Source organism: Enhydra lutris, unplaced genomic scaffold (genome assembly GCF_002288905.1).
Source record: "Enhydra lutris kenyoni isolate GAN:26980312 unplaced genomic scaffold, ASM228890v2 scaffoldscaffold1, whole genome shotgun sequence".
NCBI lineage: Eukaryota > Metazoa > Chordata > Mammalia > Carnivora > Mustelidae > Enhydra > Enhydra lutris.
This window is the reverse complement of record NW_019154085.1, coordinates 29,201,857-29,224,079: the sequence shown is the minus strand read 5'-3', so window position 1 is coordinate 29,224,079 and position 22,223 is coordinate 29,201,857. Positions and strand designations below refer to the sequence as shown.

The following is a 22,223-nucleotide window of genomic DNA, read 5'->3' as shown; positions in this document are numbered from 1 at the left end:
CCTATGTTTTTGGACTCAGGTAGTCACTGCAGATGTTGTGTTAAATAATTTTCACGTTTTCACTGGGGTGTTTGATTTGTTCTGGTTTTCACTGTGTCTTTTAAGCTATTTCCACTATAAAATATTTGGTACCTATGAAAGAAAATATATGACGTATCTAAGGTATAAAGGGTAAGAAAACAAACACTGTGTACCCACCAGCCACTGTGTTTTTAAGCAATTAACAGTAATATTCAGTTCCTTTGCCCTCGCGTGTCCTTTCCTGTTTACCCTCAGTGGATTAAGAACAGTGGGAAGAGCAGCTGGAGAGCCTTGAGGGTCATTCTATGCCCTTCTCCACAGAAGCAGCCCTGGGCCTACATCCGTCTAGTGGAGTTCAGGCGCTGACCATGAGTGTTACTTTTGTAACAGGAAAGCTGTGCAGGACACAGTTTATCCCTCAGGACACAGTCCATCCCTGCCCCCATCAAATGGGATGTCTAAATATTTAAGATGCATTTCCCCAGAGGACCTCTGACAGCTTTGGTTTCCTCTTCTGGGCATTTCTGTCTCCCTCGTCCCTTGCCCTCCCCAAACCTAAAGATCAACAATGGTTCAGGTAGTTCCAGGAGTCTTCTTTGATTTTCCATCCTGCTCCATTTTGTCTGGCTCCTACCAGCTAAATATCTAGAGATAAATCAGACTTCCCAGGTCGGCCTGCCGGGTTTGGCCACAGAGGAAGAGGACAAGCCACTTTCCCTCTTCCCCGGAGCCACTGGACATGAATTAAGGTTGCTTGTAGTCTCCACTGTTGAGTTTATAATCCAGTGGAATATTAATATACACAAATATACAAAACATATTATAAACTCAGAGTAAGTTAATTCATTTAACTATTATCTCGGCATATGCAACTGATGAATCACTGACCTCTACCTCTGAAACTAATAATACACTACAGGTTAATTAAATGAAGTTAAATAAAATAAATAAATAAATAAATATTATCCTGGCAATTAATTGGAAGGAAAAAAATTTCCTTCATTAGCTTGAGTGAAAGGAAAATTTACTGAAGAGGCACGGGGAGCTCTCTTGGTCCCTGATTTTAGGACACTTAACCATGCCTCACAGCAGCTGGAAAGATGGCTCTTACTCTGGGATCTCAAGATCACTCCTTTATGGCCCTCACGCCGACCTGCTGCCCATTTGCTTCTGCTCCCATAAACCATTAGCTGGCATGTGACTTTGGCTTGCCTTATGGTTCACTCTGACTAGCTCTGTGTGACCTTTCTAGCTCAGTACCCGCTGTTATCCAGTGAAAGTCTTTACGGCAGTTTCTTACCCGGGGGTCCATGCTTCCCTTGAACACCCATGTTTAGAAATTCAAGGTTTCGGGGCACCTGGGTGGCTCAGTCAGTTAAGCATCTGCCTTTAGCTCAGTTCATGGTCTCAGGGTCCCAGGATCGAGTCCCACACTGGGCTCCCGCCTTAGCTTGGAGTCGGCCTGTCCCTATCTCTCTGCCTTTCCCCCCACTCATGCTTTCTCTCTTTCTCTCTCTCTCAAATAAATAAACCTTAAAAAAAGAAAAAAAAATTCAGGATTTCATGAATTGGATGGGGTGAGGGGGTGGAATTGCAACCTTATCTTCAGTAACCTGGAACTGAAATTTGGCATTTCCTTCTATTATAAATACAAGGAAAACCCACTACTGCATTAGCAGCATCTATGATTTTTGTCACTGACAGAAATCACAGATACTTTCCAGTCATTTTATAGTGGCTGCTGATATCATGGGATATAGCTTATGTTCATCACTGTTTGAAATTAGGACTTATTAGAGCCACTACTAGATCTTGTCATTTAATGTATTCATAAAGAAGCATATATATTATCACAGCACTCACGTAAAAAATATTTGAATAACAGCATTTCGATTCATTGGTTTTCTTTGTAATAATCTGTGTTTTATTGTATGTATTTGAAAAGAGTCCTCAGGCTTCGCTGGACTGTGTAGGAGTCCGTGACACCCAAAAAATGCTAAGAATCCATCCTGTGTGGCTTTTGGGTCACAGACCTGATGGAGATAATCTGATTGGTCTAGGGATTGGGTTCTCTTGGGTCATGTGTTCACCCTTGACCTCATTAGCTGAGGTCAGGGGATGTGGGTCATGCAGCACAGATTTGACCCCCTCATCTTACCCTTTTTAATGGGGCACTGTGGGTGAACAGGATGCATTTCCAAAGAAGGGGGCTTAACTGAGCTAGCTGCCTTAATTTACTTTGAAGCCTTTTGAATTTGATACAGAGAACAGTTTTCTTCCATAGCCATATTGTACCATCTAGCTAGGAAATCCATGCTATGGGTGCACCTGGCTGGCTCAGTTGGTAGAGCGTGCAACTCTTGATCTCTGGGTTGTGAGTTCAAGCCCCATGTCGGGTGTAGACATCGCTTAAAAATAAAGTCTTTCAAAAAAATGTGCTATTGATCGTCAAAGAAACCAGTAGAATGTGGATAGATCAATGTGAATCCAGAAAGAGATTTACTGATGGTTTAAGTGGTATCATATTAGTATGGCAAGGAAACACAGTTTGTATTTGGAATAATAGTAAAATTTTAATGCTGAGTGAAAAAAAAAATTCTCCTCTTCTTCCCACCAGGATCATGGATCCTGGGAGAGGCAGTCTTTCCAACATGCGTTTTCTCCAAATTATAGGTTCCATGTTCAATCTGTCATAGATGGGCTTGGCGTATTCTTCCAGGATGTGCAATCTTTGTGCCAGGAAAACAACACAGTACTCACTATCTGCTCAAAGAGGGGCAAGGGAGTTTAGTGCTGAGGACACACATTCTTCTAACCTGGGGCTGAGTTAGGAATTTGAGTGCAGAGATTTCCAGACAATCTCCTTTTCCTGGGACAATATCACACATATTTAGCTGCACAATCTCATTCCCTGCCTGACACCGTTTCTCCTTGCTGGTTTTCCTGCATTCACGCCAATAATTCTGACAGATCTGGTAGCAGTGATTTCAGCTGGGGGCTGTTAGCTGGCCGGTTCTTATAGATCTCCCTCCTATTTTCAACTCAATACCGTGGTCCGAATTAACGGACCTGTTTTTCCTCTGGCCCCACCCTCCAGACCCACCCCATGGCATTGCCTGTGCAGGCCTCCAGCACAGGTTAAGAGGAGAGAATTTGGGGGCAGGGTTGGGACATAGCTGACAAGGACGAGAAATCCTGCCTGCTTTTCCACTGTTCTCGGGGCAGACTGGACATAGACCTGTATCACAGAACTGAGCAGATTTCGCTGAACCCACAATCATTCATTTCTTTCTTTGGTCCTAGAATAATCTGGCTCAGAGAAGGTGCCAAGTAAGTGAATAAATATATTTGTTTCTGTGGCTTGAGATTTTTTTCCTTGATCCTGCTTTCGGGAATTATCTCCTGCTATGAAGCAAGGATTTATTCCACGTGCGTGCGTACGTGCATGTGTGTGTGTGTGTGTGTGTGTGTGTGTGTGTGTACACTCCCTTGTTTATTTAATAAAGAATTTAAAGCAGCTTTTTAAATAATCCTTTGAATCTTATTATCTCCCAGTTGCAGTCCTGGGAAACAGTGTTCCCTTTACCTATTCCCGGAGAGCTTGGAGCAGAACGTACTTACTGGAGTCTGATTCAGCATCCCCAGACCTCAGGCTGCCTGAACAGCAAACAGTCTTTGGGATGAAGTCAGGCTCAGTGATAGAGAACCTCAGACTGTGGGAAGCTGCCATCTGAAAATCTCAGGGCATTGAACTTGAAAGGTGCTCAGGACACAGAATCTCCAAGTCTACTTATTCCTTCTCTGCAGGACTTAAGGAGACTCCCTTCTCCCTCCCCGACCTCCAATCCCACCCCCTCCCCCAGTCGGTACATCCTTTGCTGGATACCAGTAGGTTTTGCTCCTACGAGCTGATATGAAGAGCTTTAAAAAAAAAAAAAAAGGAGCCAGATACGGCTTTGAGGTTGTGCTGTGTGCCCCAACTTAAACCCTGCTGGGTCGTGGGAATCTAGGGCTGTAGAAGGAAGAAGAACTAAGAAGTCCCCAGAGTTCCAGCCTCTTGCTTTTTGGATTCAGTGAGAGATTGGCAGTCCAGGGCCCAGATCTTTAACTGGGCTCACCAAAAGAAGGTCCTCAGCCAGGACTGGGGTCAACTTCCATCCCAAAGCTCTGCAGCAAACACAGATTATAGGCTCTATGAGGCCATGTCTGTGCTCCCAGACTTAGTGCCCAGCACGTACCGCAGAGCCTGGTGCATAATAGACTCTGGGTAAATATTTGCAGAATGAACCTGAACTCTAGGAACGCACAGCCTGGTCGAGGAGATAGAAAATGAATAAACAAATCAACCGTTGAAAGTAATTGTAATTGCTTTGAGGGAAAAGAATAGATTTCTCTAAGGGCAGACACTGGATGATGTGATCGGGGGCCTGAAGAAGTGGCATTTAAACTGAGACCTGAAAGATGGGATGGGACCAGCTTTGAAGCCAGCGGAGGACAGAGATCCAGGAGATGCGGGGGGACGGAGATCTAGGAGATGTTGGTGAACAGAGATGTAGGAGGTGCCCTTATCGCCGGCCAGCTAGAAGTCATGCCGAGGAGGAAGTCTGCACGCCTGTGTATCTAGATTCTTGGAGGCAATTAATAGACAAAAAGGAGGGTCTACTGTTGGTTCCTGGTTAGCGTGTTCACCACGCCCCCCGCCCACCCTGTTCCTCACATATCCAGCTTTGTTTTATAATGCTCTAGACTTAGGGTTATTGACTGGGAATCAAAGGCTCCAGTGTGTGCTGGCCAGGAAGAACAATTATTTGTTTATGCGTCTGGCTCCTCCACTGGACAGTGAGCTTCTTGAAGGCAGTGCACTCCGTCTTATCCTCAGGACAGGGCGTGCTCTATGGTGGAGTCCACAATTTGGTTGAATGGCCGAGTGAATCGTACTGCTGATAGCTGTTGAGCGCTTTCTATGTGTCAGGCGGCGGAACAGGCACCTCCCATGTACTAGCTCATCCTCGTGATGACTCAGTAATGCAGTCATAGTGTTATTCCCATCGTGTCACTGGAGAACCAAAGGCTCATTAGCAAGAGAAAGTGATGGATTTGGGATTTGGGCAGAAGCACTTGACTCCAGAGCCCATAATGTCCAGCTGAATTGAAATGCTTCTGGTTGCCTTCAAGGAGCAGAGATTGCTTGGAATGCTCAAGGGAATGGGACTAACACATTACACACATGATCTCATTTAACACTTCTCCCAACAACCCTCATCAATAGGAATTATTTTGCTTGTTTTATAGAGAAAAAATTGAGGCTTGGAGAGATTAAGTCATGGGGCGCCTGGGTGGCTCAGTCAGTTGAGTGTCTGACTCTTGGTTTTGGCTCAAGTCACAATCTCTTGGTCATGGAACTAAGTCCCCCCCCCCCCCCGCTGCCCTCCCTCACCCCACCTTGAGCTCTACACTCAGCACTCAGCATGAATCTGCTTCAGATTCTCTCTCCTGCTCACTCTCTCTCTAATAAATAAATAAAATCTTCTTAAAATATTTAATTAATTTGTTAATTTGAGAGAGAGAGAGAGAGAGAGAGAGCACAAGCAGGATGAAGGGCAGAGGTAGAAGCAGACTCCCGCAGAGTGGGGAGCCCGATGTGAGATTTGATCCTGGGATTCCCAGATCATGACAAGAGCCGAAGGTAGACCCTTAACTGACTGAGCCACTGAGGTGCCCTAAATAAAATCTTTTTTTAAAAAATTTAATTTAAAACAAGAGAGATTAAGTCACTTAGCTAAGATAATAAAACGAATATGTAAATGGTGATCTTATTTTCAGAGCCAGGCCCGCAGGACGCTAGAGCCTATGCTCTGTCCCCGTTCTGTGCTAACTCCAGTCACTCACTCACTGGGCAGGAATCTGCCATGCTCACTGTGTTAATGTCCTACAAATGTTTTTCAGGCCTTTTGGGAGCCTGAGAGTCTCTTCCTCAAAGAGGAAACAGAGTGGAGAATGGGAAGTGGATGGGGGAGGGCAGAGACTTTATCTTTTTAAAAAAAATGCTTTTAAAAAATTGAGTTATAATTCTTGTACCATAACATTTACCAGAAGCGTGCAATTCACTGGTTTTACTCTATTCACAAGGCTGTGGAGCCATAGCTACTATTTTAATTCCAGAACCTTTTCATCGCCCTGAAAAAAAAGAATCCGTGTACTGATCTGCAGTCATTCCTTATTTCCTCCTACGCCCCCCAGCCCCAGCTCTTGGACTCGCTAATCTACTTGGTCTCTACATAGATTTGCCTATTCTGAATATTTTACGCAAATGGAATGATACAAGATGTGGTCTTTTGTGTCTGGCTTCTTTCACTTAGCATTGTGTTTTCCAGATTCATCCTCTGAAGGATGAAGTATCGTCCTTCATTCCTTTTTTTTTTTTAAAGATTTTATTTATTTATTTGACAGAGATCACAAGTAGGCAGAGAGAGAGGGAGAGACAGGCTCCCTGCTGAGCAGAGAGCCCAATGCAGGGCCCCAACCCAGGACCCTGGGATCATGACCTGAGCCGAAGGCAGAGGCTTTAACCCACTGAGCCACCCAGGTGCCCCCTTCATTCCTTTTTATGGCAGAATAATATGCCATTATATGGGTCTCGTGCCTTTTGTTTATCCATTCATCAGCTGATGGACGCTTGTGCTGTTTCAACTCTGGGGTTATTTTGAATAATGCTGCTGTGAACATGCGTGCACAAGTTTTTGTATGAACATATGTTTTCAGTTCTCTCTGGTGAAGACCTCGCAGTGTAATTGCTAGGTCATATAGTAACCTTACCCTTAACTGTTTGAGGGACTGCCAAATTGCTTTTCAGGGTAGTTTATCTTTTATTAATAAATGTCTTAACTTGAAGTATAAGATATATACAGAAAAGTGCACATATCATCAGCGTGGGGCTCGAAGAATTATTACAAAGCACACATGGCCACATAATCAGTACCCCGCCAGGAACTAGGAAGTTTCCAGTACTCAGTACGTACCACCTCTGAAGGATAAGTACTGTCCTGGCTTCTGATGTGATCAATTATTGTGGCCCATTTTGAGCTTCATAGGAATGGAATTCTATGGTACATACTCCATTGGGTGTGACTTCTCTCTCTCAACGAAATGTTCACAAAGTTTCTCCACGTTGCGGTGACCAGCGATGTGTTCCTTTTCATTTCCGGATAATAGATCATTGTCAGACCACACCACAATTCATTTATGTGTTTGCATTCGGGTGTGTACATAGACTTGGAAGGGTTGTTTCACGGTTATACACGTTTTCAGACTTAGTAGAGACTGCCGAACAGTTTTCCAAAGTGACTGTGAACTTGGACTCACACAAGAACTCTCTGAGAGTTCTGGTTGTACCACATCCTTGGCAACACTTGTATCATCTGCCCCTTCCCTTTCGGCCATCCTAGTAAATATGCGGCCGTGCCCTAGTTTCATATTGATTTTTAAGAGTTTTTCATGTATTTGCCGTTGACTCTGGAAACGAGTCCTTCGTTGGTTGTGTCATTGCTGGCAAACCCTCCTGTTCTGTAGCTTGCTGTTTTGCTCCTAGCGGTGTCTGCTGATGAGCAGAGAGGTTCCTAATCCTAGTGGGGTCCAGTGTATCAGTCTTTTCCCTTGTGATTTGTGTCCCATTCAGTCTTTACCTACCTAAGGTCATGAAGATCAGGCCCTTATCACGAGTGTGTGTGTGTGTGTGTGTGTATACATGGGTGCATATGGGGAGGCAGTGTATCCCCCTACAGAGTAAGATTTCTGGGGTGGACGGGACATGGTGTCTCCCTACAGGGAGTAGGTAGCAGGCAGGGTGGGGGTGTCGGGGGGAGCCCGTGAGATGACAGCCACCACGGGCTTGTGTTCCCAGCTGTCAAGCATGTAATCTGGAGTGAAAGAGAATCCCTTTAGTGGTACGGGTCCTACAGAGAGTACTAGCAGATCCTCTAAATCACTTCTGTGCCCCAGGGACCCAGCTGACTCTCCTCTGTTCACCCCTCGAATGCGGGGGCAGGGGGATGGGAAAAAAAAAAAAGAAAGAAAGAAATTTACACTCCCAAACAGTGCTCGTGGCCCAGGGCAGGGACCCAGAACTTTGAGAGCCAGGTGCCTGCCTCATAGTTGTGATTTTGGTTGTTATTAAACCTTAGGCCTTTTCTCTCTGATCCGCACCGCACGGCTGCATCTGCATCTGGGAAGAGGATGGTGAGGTGGCTGAACGCGGGAGAGGCGCTTGACCATCCTTCAGACTGCTCGTCTCCCAGCCCGGCGGCCAGAGCCCCTCCCTGAGCCCGCGAGGACAGGAGCTGCTTGTTCTTGGAGCAGGAGCGGGGGCCGCTGCTGCAGTTCCTGAGGGGCTCGAGGATTCCTCCCCCCCAGGAAACCGCTTTGGTCCCCCAGCCCCTGTGCTGCTTGTTAGGCGCTCCCCAGACTAGAAAGCCCCGGTTTGTGCTGGGGCTGGGTGGGGCTTCGGGGACAGTTTCGGCTCGGGCCTGCAGAGGGGAGGGGTGGCTGTGGATGGAGCAGAGGGTCACAGCTCAGGCTGTACCGTTCGCTTGTCACCTTGAGAAGTTCCACCTTGTCTGGCAAAACCCCCTTTCAGAGGCAGCCACCACAAAGGGCTCTTATGAGCTCAGCGGCCCCTGCCCCCACCTCCACTTCCACTCCCTTTCCCATTATTTTTCTTTTGGGGCAGAGCTGAGGGGCCTTCCTGCTATGACTTTGAGGGGCTGAACTCCTTTTAAAAGGAGACATAGAGTCTTGAGCCTCCTTGTACCAGAGACTCCTTTTGCGGATTTTCTAGTACCATCGGAGGACCCTTCAGGCCTGGAGTCTGGAGGGCCTCACAGTCTTTTCCCTCTCGCAGCCTCTTGGTCTGTTTGGGGATTTAAGAAGCAGGTGAGGGCTGGCTTCTAGTACTAGGCCTCAGAGTGGGGACAGCAGCCTGCTTCTGGGGATGTGGGAGGCGGGGGCAGAAGGGAGGGATACCTATCTCCCTGGGTGACTCTAGGACTTAGTGGTGCCTAGGAGGTCAAGGGTGCATTCTGGAGTTGGGCCTCCTAGGTCTTCTACTTAGCGTTCTGCCAATTTCTAGCTGTGGCCTTAGTCCAGTCACTTAACCACTCTGAGCCTTTGTTTTCTCATACATACAGTGAGAATGATCTTAGTGCCTGGCTGATAGGGCTACTGTGGAGACTGAGATAATGCATTAAAATGCTTATTACTCTAGTACCTAATACATGAAAGCATCCCAAAATGTTAATTTTACTGATATTATTCAAGCTGTCTGTTTGAAGTTTTGTTTTTGTTTTTGTTTTTGTTTTTTTAGAGAGAGAGACACAGAGAGCATGAGCAGTAGAGAGAGGGAGAAGCAGGCTCCCTGCTGAGCAGAGAGCCCAATGTGGGGCTCCATCCCAGGACCCTGGGATCATAACCTGAGCCAAAGGCAGACACTTAACCAACTGAGCCACCCAGAGGCCCCCAGGCCGTCTAATTGGATGTCTCTTTCATAGCTCTCTTTCCATCTCTGTCTCTTCTGACCATATAGCTTAGGGAGCTAGCTGGGCCTCCAGAGGAGCCAGAAAAATCTGAATAATATAAGTAGGACTGGACTTTATCTCAGACTGTTTTGAACTCTGCACGTATCTTATCTCCATTGCATTTCAGGCACCATGAGAGAGAGAGAGAGGCGGCAAAATGATCCCATTAGAAGGGCAGGCTGCAAAGGGAGTGATTTCATTTGACCGGATTGGTACCTGCATTACACGTGCAGTGCGGCCATCGCCTCCCCCCACCCCCCACCAACCTTGTTTCAGCCTGGGGAGGGGCAAGGAGGACTGCAGTGAATCCGCAGGCTCCTAAACACAAGATTAAATTCAGGCCTGTCTACGGCTTCTCCTTTGCAGAGCTCGGCACTGAGCGGGCGGGGGTGGGGCTCGGGAGCTGGGAGGCTAGGGGCCACAGGGAGAGCAGCGCCAGGTCAGCGGAGGCAACCAGAATGGTCAGCGGAGGCCTGACGTGGCCCAGACCCAAACAAAGCTAAACCAGACCAAACACAGGAGCAGCCCCAGCTATCTGGTCCTCACGTGCCATGTTCAAGGGCAGCGTGCCTTGTGCGCATAGGGTGCCGTGTGCTCTCCCACATCAGCAAGATTTGCAATCAGCGGGCTGAGAGACCCCACAGGGTATTCTGTGAGGGAGCAGACGGAGCCTGGATCTTGGCCGAAACTCCTAGATGAGCCAGCCAGCTGCTGTGGAATAATCACGGGGAGGGAGGAGGAAGAGGGAGCTGGTTGTCTCTGGAAAACCTGGACATCACCACCCTGTCTCTTTTCTGTGTCCTAGTAACGATTTATTTTTTTCTCCCGGACTCTGAAGAAAGGCAGAGATTAATCCCATCCAGACACATTGGTCTGTTCACCGCACGGGTGACGCTGCTGCAGCTCGTTTTCTTCTAGTTCAGGAGCCTTTGTTGAGTGTGTATTGGTTTGCACGTGGCAGGGCGGAGCCTCTTGCACGAGGCTCATTTGGGGTCAGGAAGGGGCAGTGAGAAAGGGTCCCACCCCCAAGCCAAAGTGTCCTCAGAAAGGGGGGGCTAGGTGGGATGCTTCTGCTGGAGCGTTCTGGGGAGCAAGCTGCCTGTGCTCTGTGTGCCTCTGGAGAGGTTGGCGTTCCTCCACCACCCCTACAGAAAGAGGGGAGGGGGATGGAAGTGAGACCTGGACCTCTTGGGGAGGTCCTGAACTCTGGGGGAGCAAACGAGATCTTCCAGAAGCAACAGAGCAGTGTGTGGGGAGATAAGGAGACATCATATTTCTCGAGCGGGCAACCTTTATGTTACTGTGTGTGACCCTTCCCACAATCTCTTGAAAGTACATGTCGGTAGCCGTCCTCACTTCTCTGGTGAGGAACATAGCCACTGACTGGCACAGCGGGGACTTAGAGCAGAAGCCACACTGCTGTGGTCCTCCCCAGAGTCTGAGCAAGGGGCTCGTGTGGCAATGGCGGACAGGGAATGACCGGCGGGTTACCAGCCAGGGTTTCCACAACCGTGGGTCCCTGCTCTGGACTTCGATTAGTCACTGAGTTGTTGGAAGAGCGTATGCTTTGGAGTATAGCGGGGAGGTGTTCATAACTGGGTCAGACCTATAGTATTAAGGCTTCTCTTGAACCTCCTTGGCCCAGGCGAGAAGAGTCCCAGTGTGCCTTGCAGGGGAAAGGGACAGACATTTCTTGGGTACTTACTCTACCCTCTCATTTATCCTTTCATGAACCCTGACATAGAGATTGTTAGTCTCTGCACCCCTCCCTGTCCATCTATCCATCGCTCCATCTCTCTCTCTCAAGAATCAGACCTTGATTGAGTATAATAACTTGCCCAGAATGTTCTCACCAGCAGATAGACCTAAGGTACAAATCCAAGTCTTTGGGCTCTCACGCCAGAGCTTAAAGCTTGTTTCTACTTCTCTTTTTTCTTCTAAGAACTTTCCCCCCTAATCCCCAGATGATCTTGTTGCTTCCTCTTCGAGTGCAAAGCCACTTTTGACTTTCTCTTTTTAAACCGTGATACTTCCCCTGGGTATCGGCTTCATCTTTCCTTCTCCTCTCACCCTTTTGCTACTAAAGCTGGGTCTGTGTTGTGGACACAGGGGTCATTTCAGGTTTTCTTTGGTCTAGGGATTTATTTTAGGTTTCTGGGTCATCCCCCTGTGACATCTACTTTCTTCCCTGGAGCGGAGTGATCCTTGAGTGTCTCAAACACTACGTCTACTCCATCAGCAAATCCTGGCTGGCCATGCCTTCAGATACCCCCCAAATCTGGTCATTCCACTGCCCCCAGCCCCAGCCTCCCACTGCCTTCCACCTGATCACCCTAGCAGCCTTCTAACAGGTCTGCCCACTTCTTCGTGCCTGCCCTTCAGCACTCAAAGTGATGCTTTTTAAATGTAAATCAAATCATTTCCCTCCTCTGTGAGCTCTCATGGCTCCCCATCTTACAGAACAGAAGCTAATATACTACATGAACTCATGATTTCAAATAAACACCCAGACACATATGCTCCAACCTGCCAGGCTCATCCTCTGATACGAGGCGACCATCTAATTGATCGTGCAAACTCGGTCCTAATAAGAGAGAAAGGGACGCCTATTAATAAATAGCACCAAGCGTGAGCCAGGGCTGGACCCAGGCAAACTGGGAATCTTGGTCTCCTGATCCAGAGAGCTGCGTGGATCATTCTCCCGCTTCTGTTTGGGTCTTCTAAAGACGTTACTCTCTCAGCAAGGCCTTCTTCGGCCTCTGTTCAGAATGGGAACACATCCCCGCCCCTCTCCCATGACGCCTGTGCCCATTTGTTTCTTCTCCGTGACGCTGTCACCATCTGCTAAAGTGAATGTTTTAATCAGCTCTGTGTGTGTTGTTGATTCCGCTCCCTAGACTGTAGACTTCAAGAGGGCAGGGGATTTTTTTTTAATCTCTTATTCAGTCTGCCCTGTCCCCAGCATCTCAGTCATCCTGAACACCATAGAGGGTCAGTAAATATTTGTTGGGTGAATGGACTGAGGGTGGAGAGGAGCACCCAGCAGGAGTCCTGTCGGTTAGAGTCTTTCCCTTTAGAATCCTCATCCTAAACCATTTTTCTTGTTCTTCTCTATTTGTTTTGGTAACCCTTTGGTAATGTGAAACCTTAGAAGAATTTTCCAGTGTGCCCTTAACCCTACGCAGAGCTACTGATGAAAATGTCCATGCTTTCCTAAAGGAAGGCTTGTGCATGCCCCAGGACGGGGAGTTGGTGAGTGCTACCTGCAGAGTTCACCAGGTTGCGAGAGAGAAGCTGTGTGTTTGGGGCACTGCCCCCTAGGTGTGCTCCTGTGATAACTGGGGGCTTCACCGGCTGCTGGGGCTGATGCCAGCCCTGAAGACCTGCTCAAGGCTGATGCTGGGGGGGTTCCAGTTTGCGTGGTTCCACTGGCTCTTTTGTCCCCTACACCTGTCCCCTGGGCTGTGGGCCCATATAGAGTAGGATGAGCACTGTGTCAGGGTCCAGCCTTTCCTTACTCGGATTCTAAAGGTTTCTTTTCTGAAACAGCCTCGGGGAAAGGAGGGATGGAATTGGGGTGGGGGAGAGAGTAGAGTGGGAAATCTGACTTCTTCTTTCTTTCTTTCTTTTTTTTTTTGAAGATTTTTTCTTTATTTATTTATCCGAGAGAAAAAGAGAGAGAGCTTGAGAGGAAGAGAGAGAGCACAAGCAGGGGGAGTGGCAGGCAGAGGGAGTAGTAGTTTCCCCGCTGAGCAGAGAGCCCAGTGCAGGACACATTCCCAGGACCCTGAGATCCTGGCCTGAGTCAAAGGCAGACGCTTAACTGACTGAGCCACCCAGGGGCCTCCTGACCTCTAATTTCTAATGGAAAGCCACCATGGGGATCTCCAGCAGATTCTGCTGGGGTCAGAGAGCAGGAGGGAGCCTTGGAATCACTGGGAGCGAGTTTGAGATCTCACCAGTGGCGATGGGAGTTGCAGACACATCTCCACTAAAGAAGGGAATTTGGGTGCTGGGACCAGAAATGGGCTGCAGTAGGAAAAGAAGGGGAAATAAAGTGCCCTATAGGATTTCTGTAGTTTTGGTTTTCCTAAAGCTTCTGATACGGCCAGATGGCAGGGGCCAAAGTCCCAGGGAACTGGAGATAGGAGAGAAATGCTTCTCTGTTTTGCCTAACGAAAGGTCACAGTCTAGCAGTTCAGTTAGTGAAGGGCTTCGAAATGGAGCAGAAACCTACAAAGGCAAACTCAGAGGATGCGTCTGACCCCTCACTCTTGATTCAATATTCATTCAGAGCCAAGCAAGCCTTGGCAAGCATGGGTATAGCAGAGAAAGCCGCTTTGTGAAACAAAAGGAAACTTCCGGGGCATATCCTTTGTCAGAACACCCAGCCAGCCCTTAGCAATCTAGCCTTCTGGTCTTATTTCCCATGAGATACGTCAACATATCCTGTCTTTTCACACCTTTGTGCTTCAAATACTTACCCACATTCGCAGCCTAAGGGAGGAGGCTGGCTGTATGTCACCCCCCACCCCTCCAACCCCCGCCCCAGGCTTTTTGCTGGACAGTCAGAACTCCTCCTTTTCTTTTTCTCTGGTTCTCATTACCCTTTATTTCTAACTCTGATAGCATAAGGCTTGGAAAAAAAAAAAAAAAAACCTGAAATCTGCCTATTCCTTGCACCTGAATATAAACCCTTTGAGGCAAGGACGGTGACTTCTTCATCTTTGACTAACTCGGCCCTGTTCTGAGGGGGGAAGGGTACATCTCTTTTCCCTCGCCCCAGTCCTGCAGTACCTAACACACGGTAGGATCTCAGGGGCTTTCTGCCGCGTCGAAGTGGTTCTGGGTTGATCAGATGAACGCAGTCCGCAGTAGGCCAGCCTGTCTCTTCTTCCCCTCCCCACTCCGCGCAGTGACCCGCTCTGTGGCTGGTACACCTTGCTCCTGGCTCCTTCGTACTTTTATGGCAGGGGGCACTGCTGTTTGCTTTTCTTAGTCCTGACCCCGCTGTTCTCCCTTTGATCTCAGCTGCCTGCCCCAGCTGGCCCCTGCCATTGTCCTGCCTGCGGAGCTAATGTTTCTCCTTTGCAAGCTTGGGCCTCTCCACCTCCTCTTCCTTGTACACTCTGAGGATAATGCCATCACGGAAGCAGTGATGCTGGGGATGGCTGGACTGAGGGATGGCCTCAGCCCCACCAAGGGTTCCGGGTGGGGTCAGCTTTTCTGGTAGAACGTCTGGATTCTCTGCTTGCTTCTCTTTTGTCACCTGAGGGAGCTTGTTCCTGAGCTGGCTGGGAATTCAGGCAAGTGATCTGTGATGGGAGCCACAGGTGGTTGTGGCCCTGGGAAAGAAAGGCTGTGTGGCTCCTGTGACTAAAATTCTGCTGTTTAGAGAAGGAAATAGGGTAGTCATACGCCTCGGCCCTGAGGTCAGCCTGTTTGGGTTCTAATCCTGCGGAGCTGTTTACTAGTTGGACCATGTCAGTAAGATGGGGTTACACTAGTGCCTACCATGTTCATGTACCCCGACCCCAGTCCAGGTGCCAGGGAAACAGCAGGAAAAAAATAAAATGGGTCAATACACTTAAATTCTTAGAACAGTGTCTAGCACATAGGAGATATGCAGCAAATGTACCACTGTTCTCTTTCTTTTGTTTTTAAAAGATTTTACTTATTTATTAGAGAGAGAGAGAGCATGAGCTGGGGGACAGGCAGAGGGAGGGGGAGAAGCAGACTCCCTGCTGAGCAGAGAATCAGGATGTGGGACTTAATCCCAGGACCCTGAGATCCTGACTTGAGCCAAAGGCAGACGCTTAACAGACTGAGCCACCCAGGCGTCCCCCAGTATTCTGTTTCTAGTACTTTTCTGAGAGTACTCAGGTGGGATAACTTCCGGCAACACCTGCAGGACCAGATCTCTCGGAGATGGGGAAAGATGGAGGAAGGTCCAGGATATCAGTTCTGTATTTGGGCTTAGGCTCGGGACGCACCGGCTTTAGTGGCCTTTCATTTCTGCCACTTTGTTTGGAGACTCAGTTCAGGATATGGCTGAAGAGTGCCCTAAAAAACGTAGGCGTCTGTCTGGTTCCATAGAAGGGGCAGGAGGGCAGGAGGGCAGGAGGGTGGGGAATGGGTTAGCGGAGACTCTGCCTCGTCCATTTGTACCGGCAGCACCCGGCCTCCCGAGCCCTGCGTGCAGGAGCCTAAGAGAGGCCACGTTCCTGGAGCCATCTGAGGGAGGTCCTGGAGATGGGAGAGATAAGGAAGGAGAACAGCTGTTGGCCTGTCCACGGTCGGGGCTCTCTGGCTTCGGAGAAGAGGACATGTTTTCAGAGGACGTGGCTGGGGGAGGCTGAAATTAAGGAGAGTGAGGGGAGATGGAGGTGTATGGCCTGATAGTTTACCCACCCCCCCCAACCTCCCCACCCGCTTCCAGTTTGCTCCTCGGGGCCCTTTCACTCCTGCAGTGATCGCTGGTCAGAAGCAAAGTTCTGACTTTATTTGTGGTTTCCAGTGAAAGTCCAAGCCTGACGGAGTCCTGACGGACCAGGCTCGGAACACAAGTGCATGCTGCGTTTCCTGGGGATCGACAAGGGTTTCCGCTCTCACCATCCTTGGGGAGAGATAATCCTGACTGTGGTTCAGCAGCTGCTTGCCTGCTTCTCCTGCTTTCTCTCTTTCATCCTTCTCCCTCAGCGGCTTCTCAGAAACGAATGCCTTTATGGCACAGAGCACGTGCCCTTGACGCGAGCTGTGGGTCCACCCAGGGTTCTCAGGTGGGCGCACTGTGAGCTACTGGCACGGCTTCCCTCCGAGGCCGGCTAGCTTGGCCGGGAACCAGGACAGTCTGCCTGCACAGGTGAAGGCATTCTGGGTCCTTTCCAAGATTGCGAAGCGCAGCAAGGTTTGGGACCCCTGGATACCGGACGCCTTCATCTCGTTTTTACTGCCCTTGCTTCCGTCTCCAGCCGTCACTTCAAGTCTGTTAAGCCGAGTGCGTGAAACTTGAACTAGGCAAAGCATTTTCCTGTGGATATAAATCCACAGTTCATTCACAGCTAAGGAAACAGGTACATAGGATGTGATGAGAGCAGGATTTCTCAACTTTCTCCCCCTCCTCATCTTGCTCAGGAACCTAAGGCACTTTTTCCTAATCCCTACCCCTCAGGAAATTTTAATACCACAGGGAGAGCAAAATTCTGTTTGTGTACTGTATGTAGACATTTCATACCGTAAAAGAGTAAGATTTTTTTCACCCCTCAAGAGCCAGTTTTCTCCCCTCTTGGGGGAATGATCGCCCCCATTTGTGGGTTTGTGGATTGCTGTAAAGCTACGTAAAAGGGCCGGGAAGCCTCCAAATCTTTGCACACTTTAGTCCCCCCGCCCCAATCCCCTCTGAGCAAACACCACAGCTCCATAATTTAGTCTTGTCTCTCAGTCTTTCTTATTTTGCTCTTTCTCCCCTTTCCTGCATTTCATCCTTATTCTCTCTCTAGTGTGGAACTTTAGGATGGAATGTGAGTAAAACGGTGATCTGTTTAAATTGTCAGGGACAATTTAAGTAAGATGATTTCCTAAAACAGTCCTCTCAGAGGTCAGCCCTTTGGAAGAAAGACCCTAGAGACTCTTGGGCAGATACCCCAGGGGCATTCATGGGAAAACACAATAGGTATTGGGGGGAATTAAAGATGTGCTTTTGGAGTTGCCTTTCAGAGAAGACCTCACAATCGGTCTTTATACTGTTCCCAACAAGGTATGGATACGTTGGATCAAACTTCCCTGTATAAATTCTTTTATGGTTGATGCCACTTCTGCCAATGGGATATCAAACTGCTTTTCTCTGTCAATATAGTGTAACCAATGACAGCATCTCCTCTCCCCTCTAGAAACTACCAGAGGCATGTGGTGTGGGTGACGGAAGACCCTTTGTCATGAACTTACAGAGTCTGTATATGGCGGTCACCAGACAAGAGATCCAAGTGAGACAGAAACATCCGGGCAGCGGTGAGTAGCTCCGGAAGTACTTGGTCTCCCTGGGGTTAGAGTTCCGCCCTCCAATGTGGTAGCTCTCGCCCCTTGTGAATATTTCAGTTAAATACAAATGAAACAAAATGAAAAATTCCTCTCCTCCTTTGCTGTAGCCACACTTGAAATGCTCAGTAGCCCCACGTGGCCGGCAGCTACCAGGTCAGACAGGGCAGATGGAGAACATTTCTATCATTGCAGAAACCTCCACTGACACTGGTCTGAATCTTCAGCGCAGAAGCAGGGCTTCCCAAGAGTCAGCTGGAGGTTGGACTCGTAGCTACTTCTGTCTGTTTATATTATTAATCCTGAACTCTGACCTCGATCAGAATGCTTGCTAAATGCTAATGCCTCCCTGGTAAGAAGAAGGTATTTACCACGGTCTTCCCTTGATCCTTCTGATTTCAGGAGATCCTCAGCTCTCAAGCAGCACCTCCCCACAAGGGACTGAAAACCAACTTCTGAACGAGCCAGAAGAGCCAGTCTCCTCGGCGCCATCCCTCCCAGTGCCCGAGAAAGAGCCCACAGTGAGTCACGCACCTGCAGCCCCCGAGCCAGATGTCCTTGACTTGTCACCTCATTGAGATTCTGCCTTAACCGTACTGGAGGATATGTGTGACCAGGCCGCCAGATGACGGATTTCTGGAAGGGAGTCATGGTCTTTCACATCTTCCCTTGATACTTCCTCTCTGCCATTCCTGTACGGAGTGAAGGACCTTGACTCCTTTCCTTCCTTATCCCACTTCCAGTGATGGTCTGGGAGGTTGTTCCCTGGGGGGAGAAGGGGTGTACGCAGGGCACGGGGTCTTAGATCACATTCGTTGCCTGACACGGCCTTCAGAACACCTGTGTCAGCCCCTCACCCCCACCAGAGCCACGGGAGCAAGGAAGTTTCTCTCCTGACTTAGGTGGATCTGTTCAAAACCTCTGTTAACTCAGGTTCCTTTTCTTTCTAGGGTCCTTCAGGCCCTGTGCAGAGACCTCAGCTGTCAAAGGTCAAGAGGAAAAAGCTAAGGGGGCTCTTCAGTTAGCCCATCACTGTCTCGACTGCTGAGGACGGACTAGAAGAGCTTCCTCGTGTCACCTTGAGAGGAGCTCCCATGGCAGCAACATCTGTGACACGGAGTTATATAGTCAGAACACCACCACCACCCCCCCACCGCAAGGCTGAGATAACAGAAGTTCACACGGACAGGCCTGGGTACTCTTAACCCTGGGGAATCTTGGCTCCACCCATTGGGCACTGGCCTTCCCTAGCCGAGTGGAAGCCAGCTTCCGAGAGTCCCAGACCTTCCTCTTTTGTTGGAGGTTCTCCAGACCCAGGATCCTACCGTGGACTCTAAGCACAGAGGCCAAGTCAGCAAAAAGGCACAATGCTCTCAGGAAGCCTTGTCCACCTTTCTCAAGAGCCCCTAGCCAACCCCAGGTGCTCCTCAGAGACCCACTTCTCTCTTAAGCATGGAATAAAAAGCACTCACACTCCCCTGCTTTCAAGATTGCTTATTCTGGGGAACATAGAACCAACTTCTTTCGCTCTACTGGGCCCCACCCACTGTTGTCTCTAGATGAAGTTCAGGCCCTCGATCTGCTCCTTCAGATTCTTCTCATGCTTCTCTCGTTGTGGCCTGTGCTAAGCCTCCATTTGGGACCTTTGATCTTGAGAACTCTCTCCGTGGTGGGCACAACACAGCACAGATCGCTGCCGCTCTCCTTTGCCCAACATCATGTAGGGTGTTTTATTGTTTTGGGGGGTTTTTTTGTCTGTTTCCAAGGCATAGACAACAGACTAAACCACAGTCTGGGATAAAAATTATAAAGAGCTCCGAGCACAAGGGCTGAGGTAGTTTCCCACTGGAGTGGGAGAGACTTCATGCCACTTCAAATAACATGGCAACTAGGAAAACTTGAAAAGGTAGGACGGCAGGGAGCAGGAATGGGCACAGAGTTCTCTGGGACAACGGAACTGGCCTAGAGAATGAACAGCGCCTTAGCAGGAAGAAGGGCAAAGTTTCTATGAGGTAGGCAGCATCCTAGGGAGAAAGTCAACTCTTTGGACAGATCGGGCAAGACTTAGCATCCCAGGATTGGCAAAGTCCCTTGGGCTTTCCGGCTAGGTTCTCCTTACTAGGTAAGACCCTCTGAAACACGACTTGGGAGAGACAGGAAGGAAAGTCGAGCTCAGATGTTCATGGGGAGCTGTCGGGTGGAGGGAGGCATCGGGGCAGGACCCACGGACGCCTCGCCTGGTTTGTTTACTTATCATGGTCAAATGCCTTCCCATCCCCACGCCTTCCCTGTCTGGGACAGGTGTTTCTGTCCTTACGTCAGGTCATGGGGAAGAGGACAACCCAAGCAATAATAAAATAATAATGATTATAAGGAGAACAGCACAGATATAAGCAGCTAACAGGTACTAAGCAGTTAATGCACACGAGGTGCCCTGATAAGCGCCTCACGTTGAATCCTCACAGCATCAGAGAGGGAAGATACTGTTCACCCACTTGGAAATAGAGTCTGGAAGCGATTAAGTGACTTATCAAAGGTCACACAGCTAATAAGTAACAGCCAGCATTTAAACGGAGACTGCTGAGCTCTTAGCCGCATGTATGCACTGACCAACGTCTCTGTTCTCCGGGAAGGGTGTTAGGCCTTCTTTCTTTCTTCAGCTGTGACCCTCCTTCTCCCAAGGTCCTGCCTCCTTTCAGGAGGATCTCCTGGTTGCCACTGGCTCCTCACAGCGGGGGGCTCTCAGTACTCCAGGGGCCCCATGCTTTCACCCGACCAGGAGAGTCTGTGGGCTCCCCCAGGGCTCGTTCCCAGGCACCACCAATAACGGCTTCTGGACCACAGCACCCTAAGACGCGCCCCACCATCCGGACTGTCATCGAAGTGAACTGGGGACTATGTACAAACAAGCCCTCAGGTGGCTCACTCTGTTCCCTGGTTTCTTTTTGGCATAATTTAGACAAGCCAGATTCCGGTATCGATGAGGTATGAGACCACAAGGAAAGTGGGAAGACTTCCCCAGCAAGCTGAGTCAGGGGGAAATAAGGGTTCTTCACCTTGGATAATCCCTCTGTGTTAAGACCACGGTGTCAAGAGCATGCATTTTTTTTTAAAAGATATTTTTTATTTATTTGACAGAGAGAGAGAGGTCACACGTAGTCAGAGAGGCAGGCAGAGAGAGAGGAGGAAGCAGGCTCCCTGCTGAGTGGAGAGCCCTATGCGGGGCTCGATCCCAGGACCCTGAGATCATGACCTGAGCCGAAGGCAGAGGCTTTAACCCACTGAGCCACCCAGGTGCCCCAAGAGCATGCATTTTTTAAAAAATTTTTAATTAAAAAAAAAAAAATTGGAGCCCACTGAGGAACTTGAACTCACAGCCCTGAGATCAAGTCAGAGGCTCAACCAACAGAGCCACCCAGGTGACCCAAGAGCATGCATTTTTAATCAGAGAGGGCCCAGGGGGTTGTGAATCCCCTGAAATTGTGAATAAAATGCTAAGAGCGTAACTTTTTCACATTCTCGAAAGAATGTGTGACTTTTTTAAAAGGTTAAGTAAGAGCACACCTAAGCGATCTCCCTGCCACCGCACTGTCCCCTTCACCCCAAAGGTTGCTGCCTCCGTAGGGATTTGCCTAAACACATCCTTCGAGGCTCTGCCCTGAGTGGGTATCCTTGCCCCTCAGAGCTAGGGGTGGTGATTGAGAATCCTGGGGGCAACTCCAGGGAAATCCCAGCCTCTACAAATTGGCCTAGCCAGGCTGTACTCCAGCCCTGCCCCCTGGCTTGGGCCCCTCCCCAGGCCCCCAGCCTGGCCCAACCCCCACCCCACATGCACATAAAAGGGTCGAATTCTCGTGGCTGCTCCATAAATTTTATTCCGTAAATATTAGTTTTCCCTGTGTTTAATAAAGCAGTGGCCCACCTCCCCGCCTACCCGCCCGCTCCCCGGGGCCGGGGCTGGGGCCAGGGCTGGCTGTTGGGAGAAGGGACTCTTTCAATTGCTTTGGAGTATTTTTAGAAAAAAAAATAATATAAGGTGGTTTACAGGAGCAAGCCAGCAAACCAGGAGCAGGACTAGGGACCTCGAGGAAGTTCTTGCAACTTGACCTAAAAAATAGGGAAATAGCGCCACCTAGGCTGCCAGGCCTATTTGGCCTCGCGGACAGGCGCCCCTGCCCCCACAGTCAGCTGGGACAGTCAAGCTCTTTGCTGGAAGAGAAATCTTCGTCCCTTAGCCGGCCAGCTGGGCAGCACCTCCTTCGGCCCGGCCTGACTGAGGGCTTCCCAGCAGCCTTGAGGGCAGCGCCCTGGCCACCACCTGGAAAAAATCCCACCAGGGTCATTCTCTGCTCTGTCACATCTCCTAGATCAAGGAGTGTTTCCAAAGGATAGAAAAGTTATTGAGAAGGGAAAAAGGAGCTTCTAGTCTCCATCTTCCCATTGAACCTGGAGGATCTGACCCTGGAATTTCTGGAGTGTAAGGAAGCAAAGAGATCAGTGCTCCTAAGTTCCAGACGAGGAAAGATTCTGTCCCTTCCCCGGGGTCTGATGAACTTCACCTCCACGGAGCACTTGGGGGGAAGGAGAGAAGGTCAAGAC

The 22,223-nt window shown here is 49.2% G+C and overlaps 1 protein-coding gene across 3 annotated transcripts in view; it reads left to right on the top strand.

Moving 5' to 3' along the window:
* Window positions 1-19,100, top strand: part of LOC111142812 (non-homologous end joining factor 1) — a 77,521-nt gene extending 58,421 nt beyond the window's left edge. For all 3 annotated transcript variants that reach the window (XM_022496134.1, XM_022496148.1, XM_022496142.1), the window contains exons 6-8: window positions 17,480-17,597; window positions 18,027-18,145; window positions 18,575-19,100. In XM_022496134.1, coding sequence (XP_022351842.1) covers window positions 17,480-17,597; window positions 18,027-18,145; window positions 18,575-18,649 — 312 coding nt within the window. In that variant the 3' untranslated portion in view covers window positions 18,650-19,100. The remainder of the gene's footprint in view (window positions 1-17,479; window positions 17,598-18,026; window positions 18,146-18,574) is intronic.
* Window positions 19,101-22,223: the final 3,123 nt, after the last annotated feature.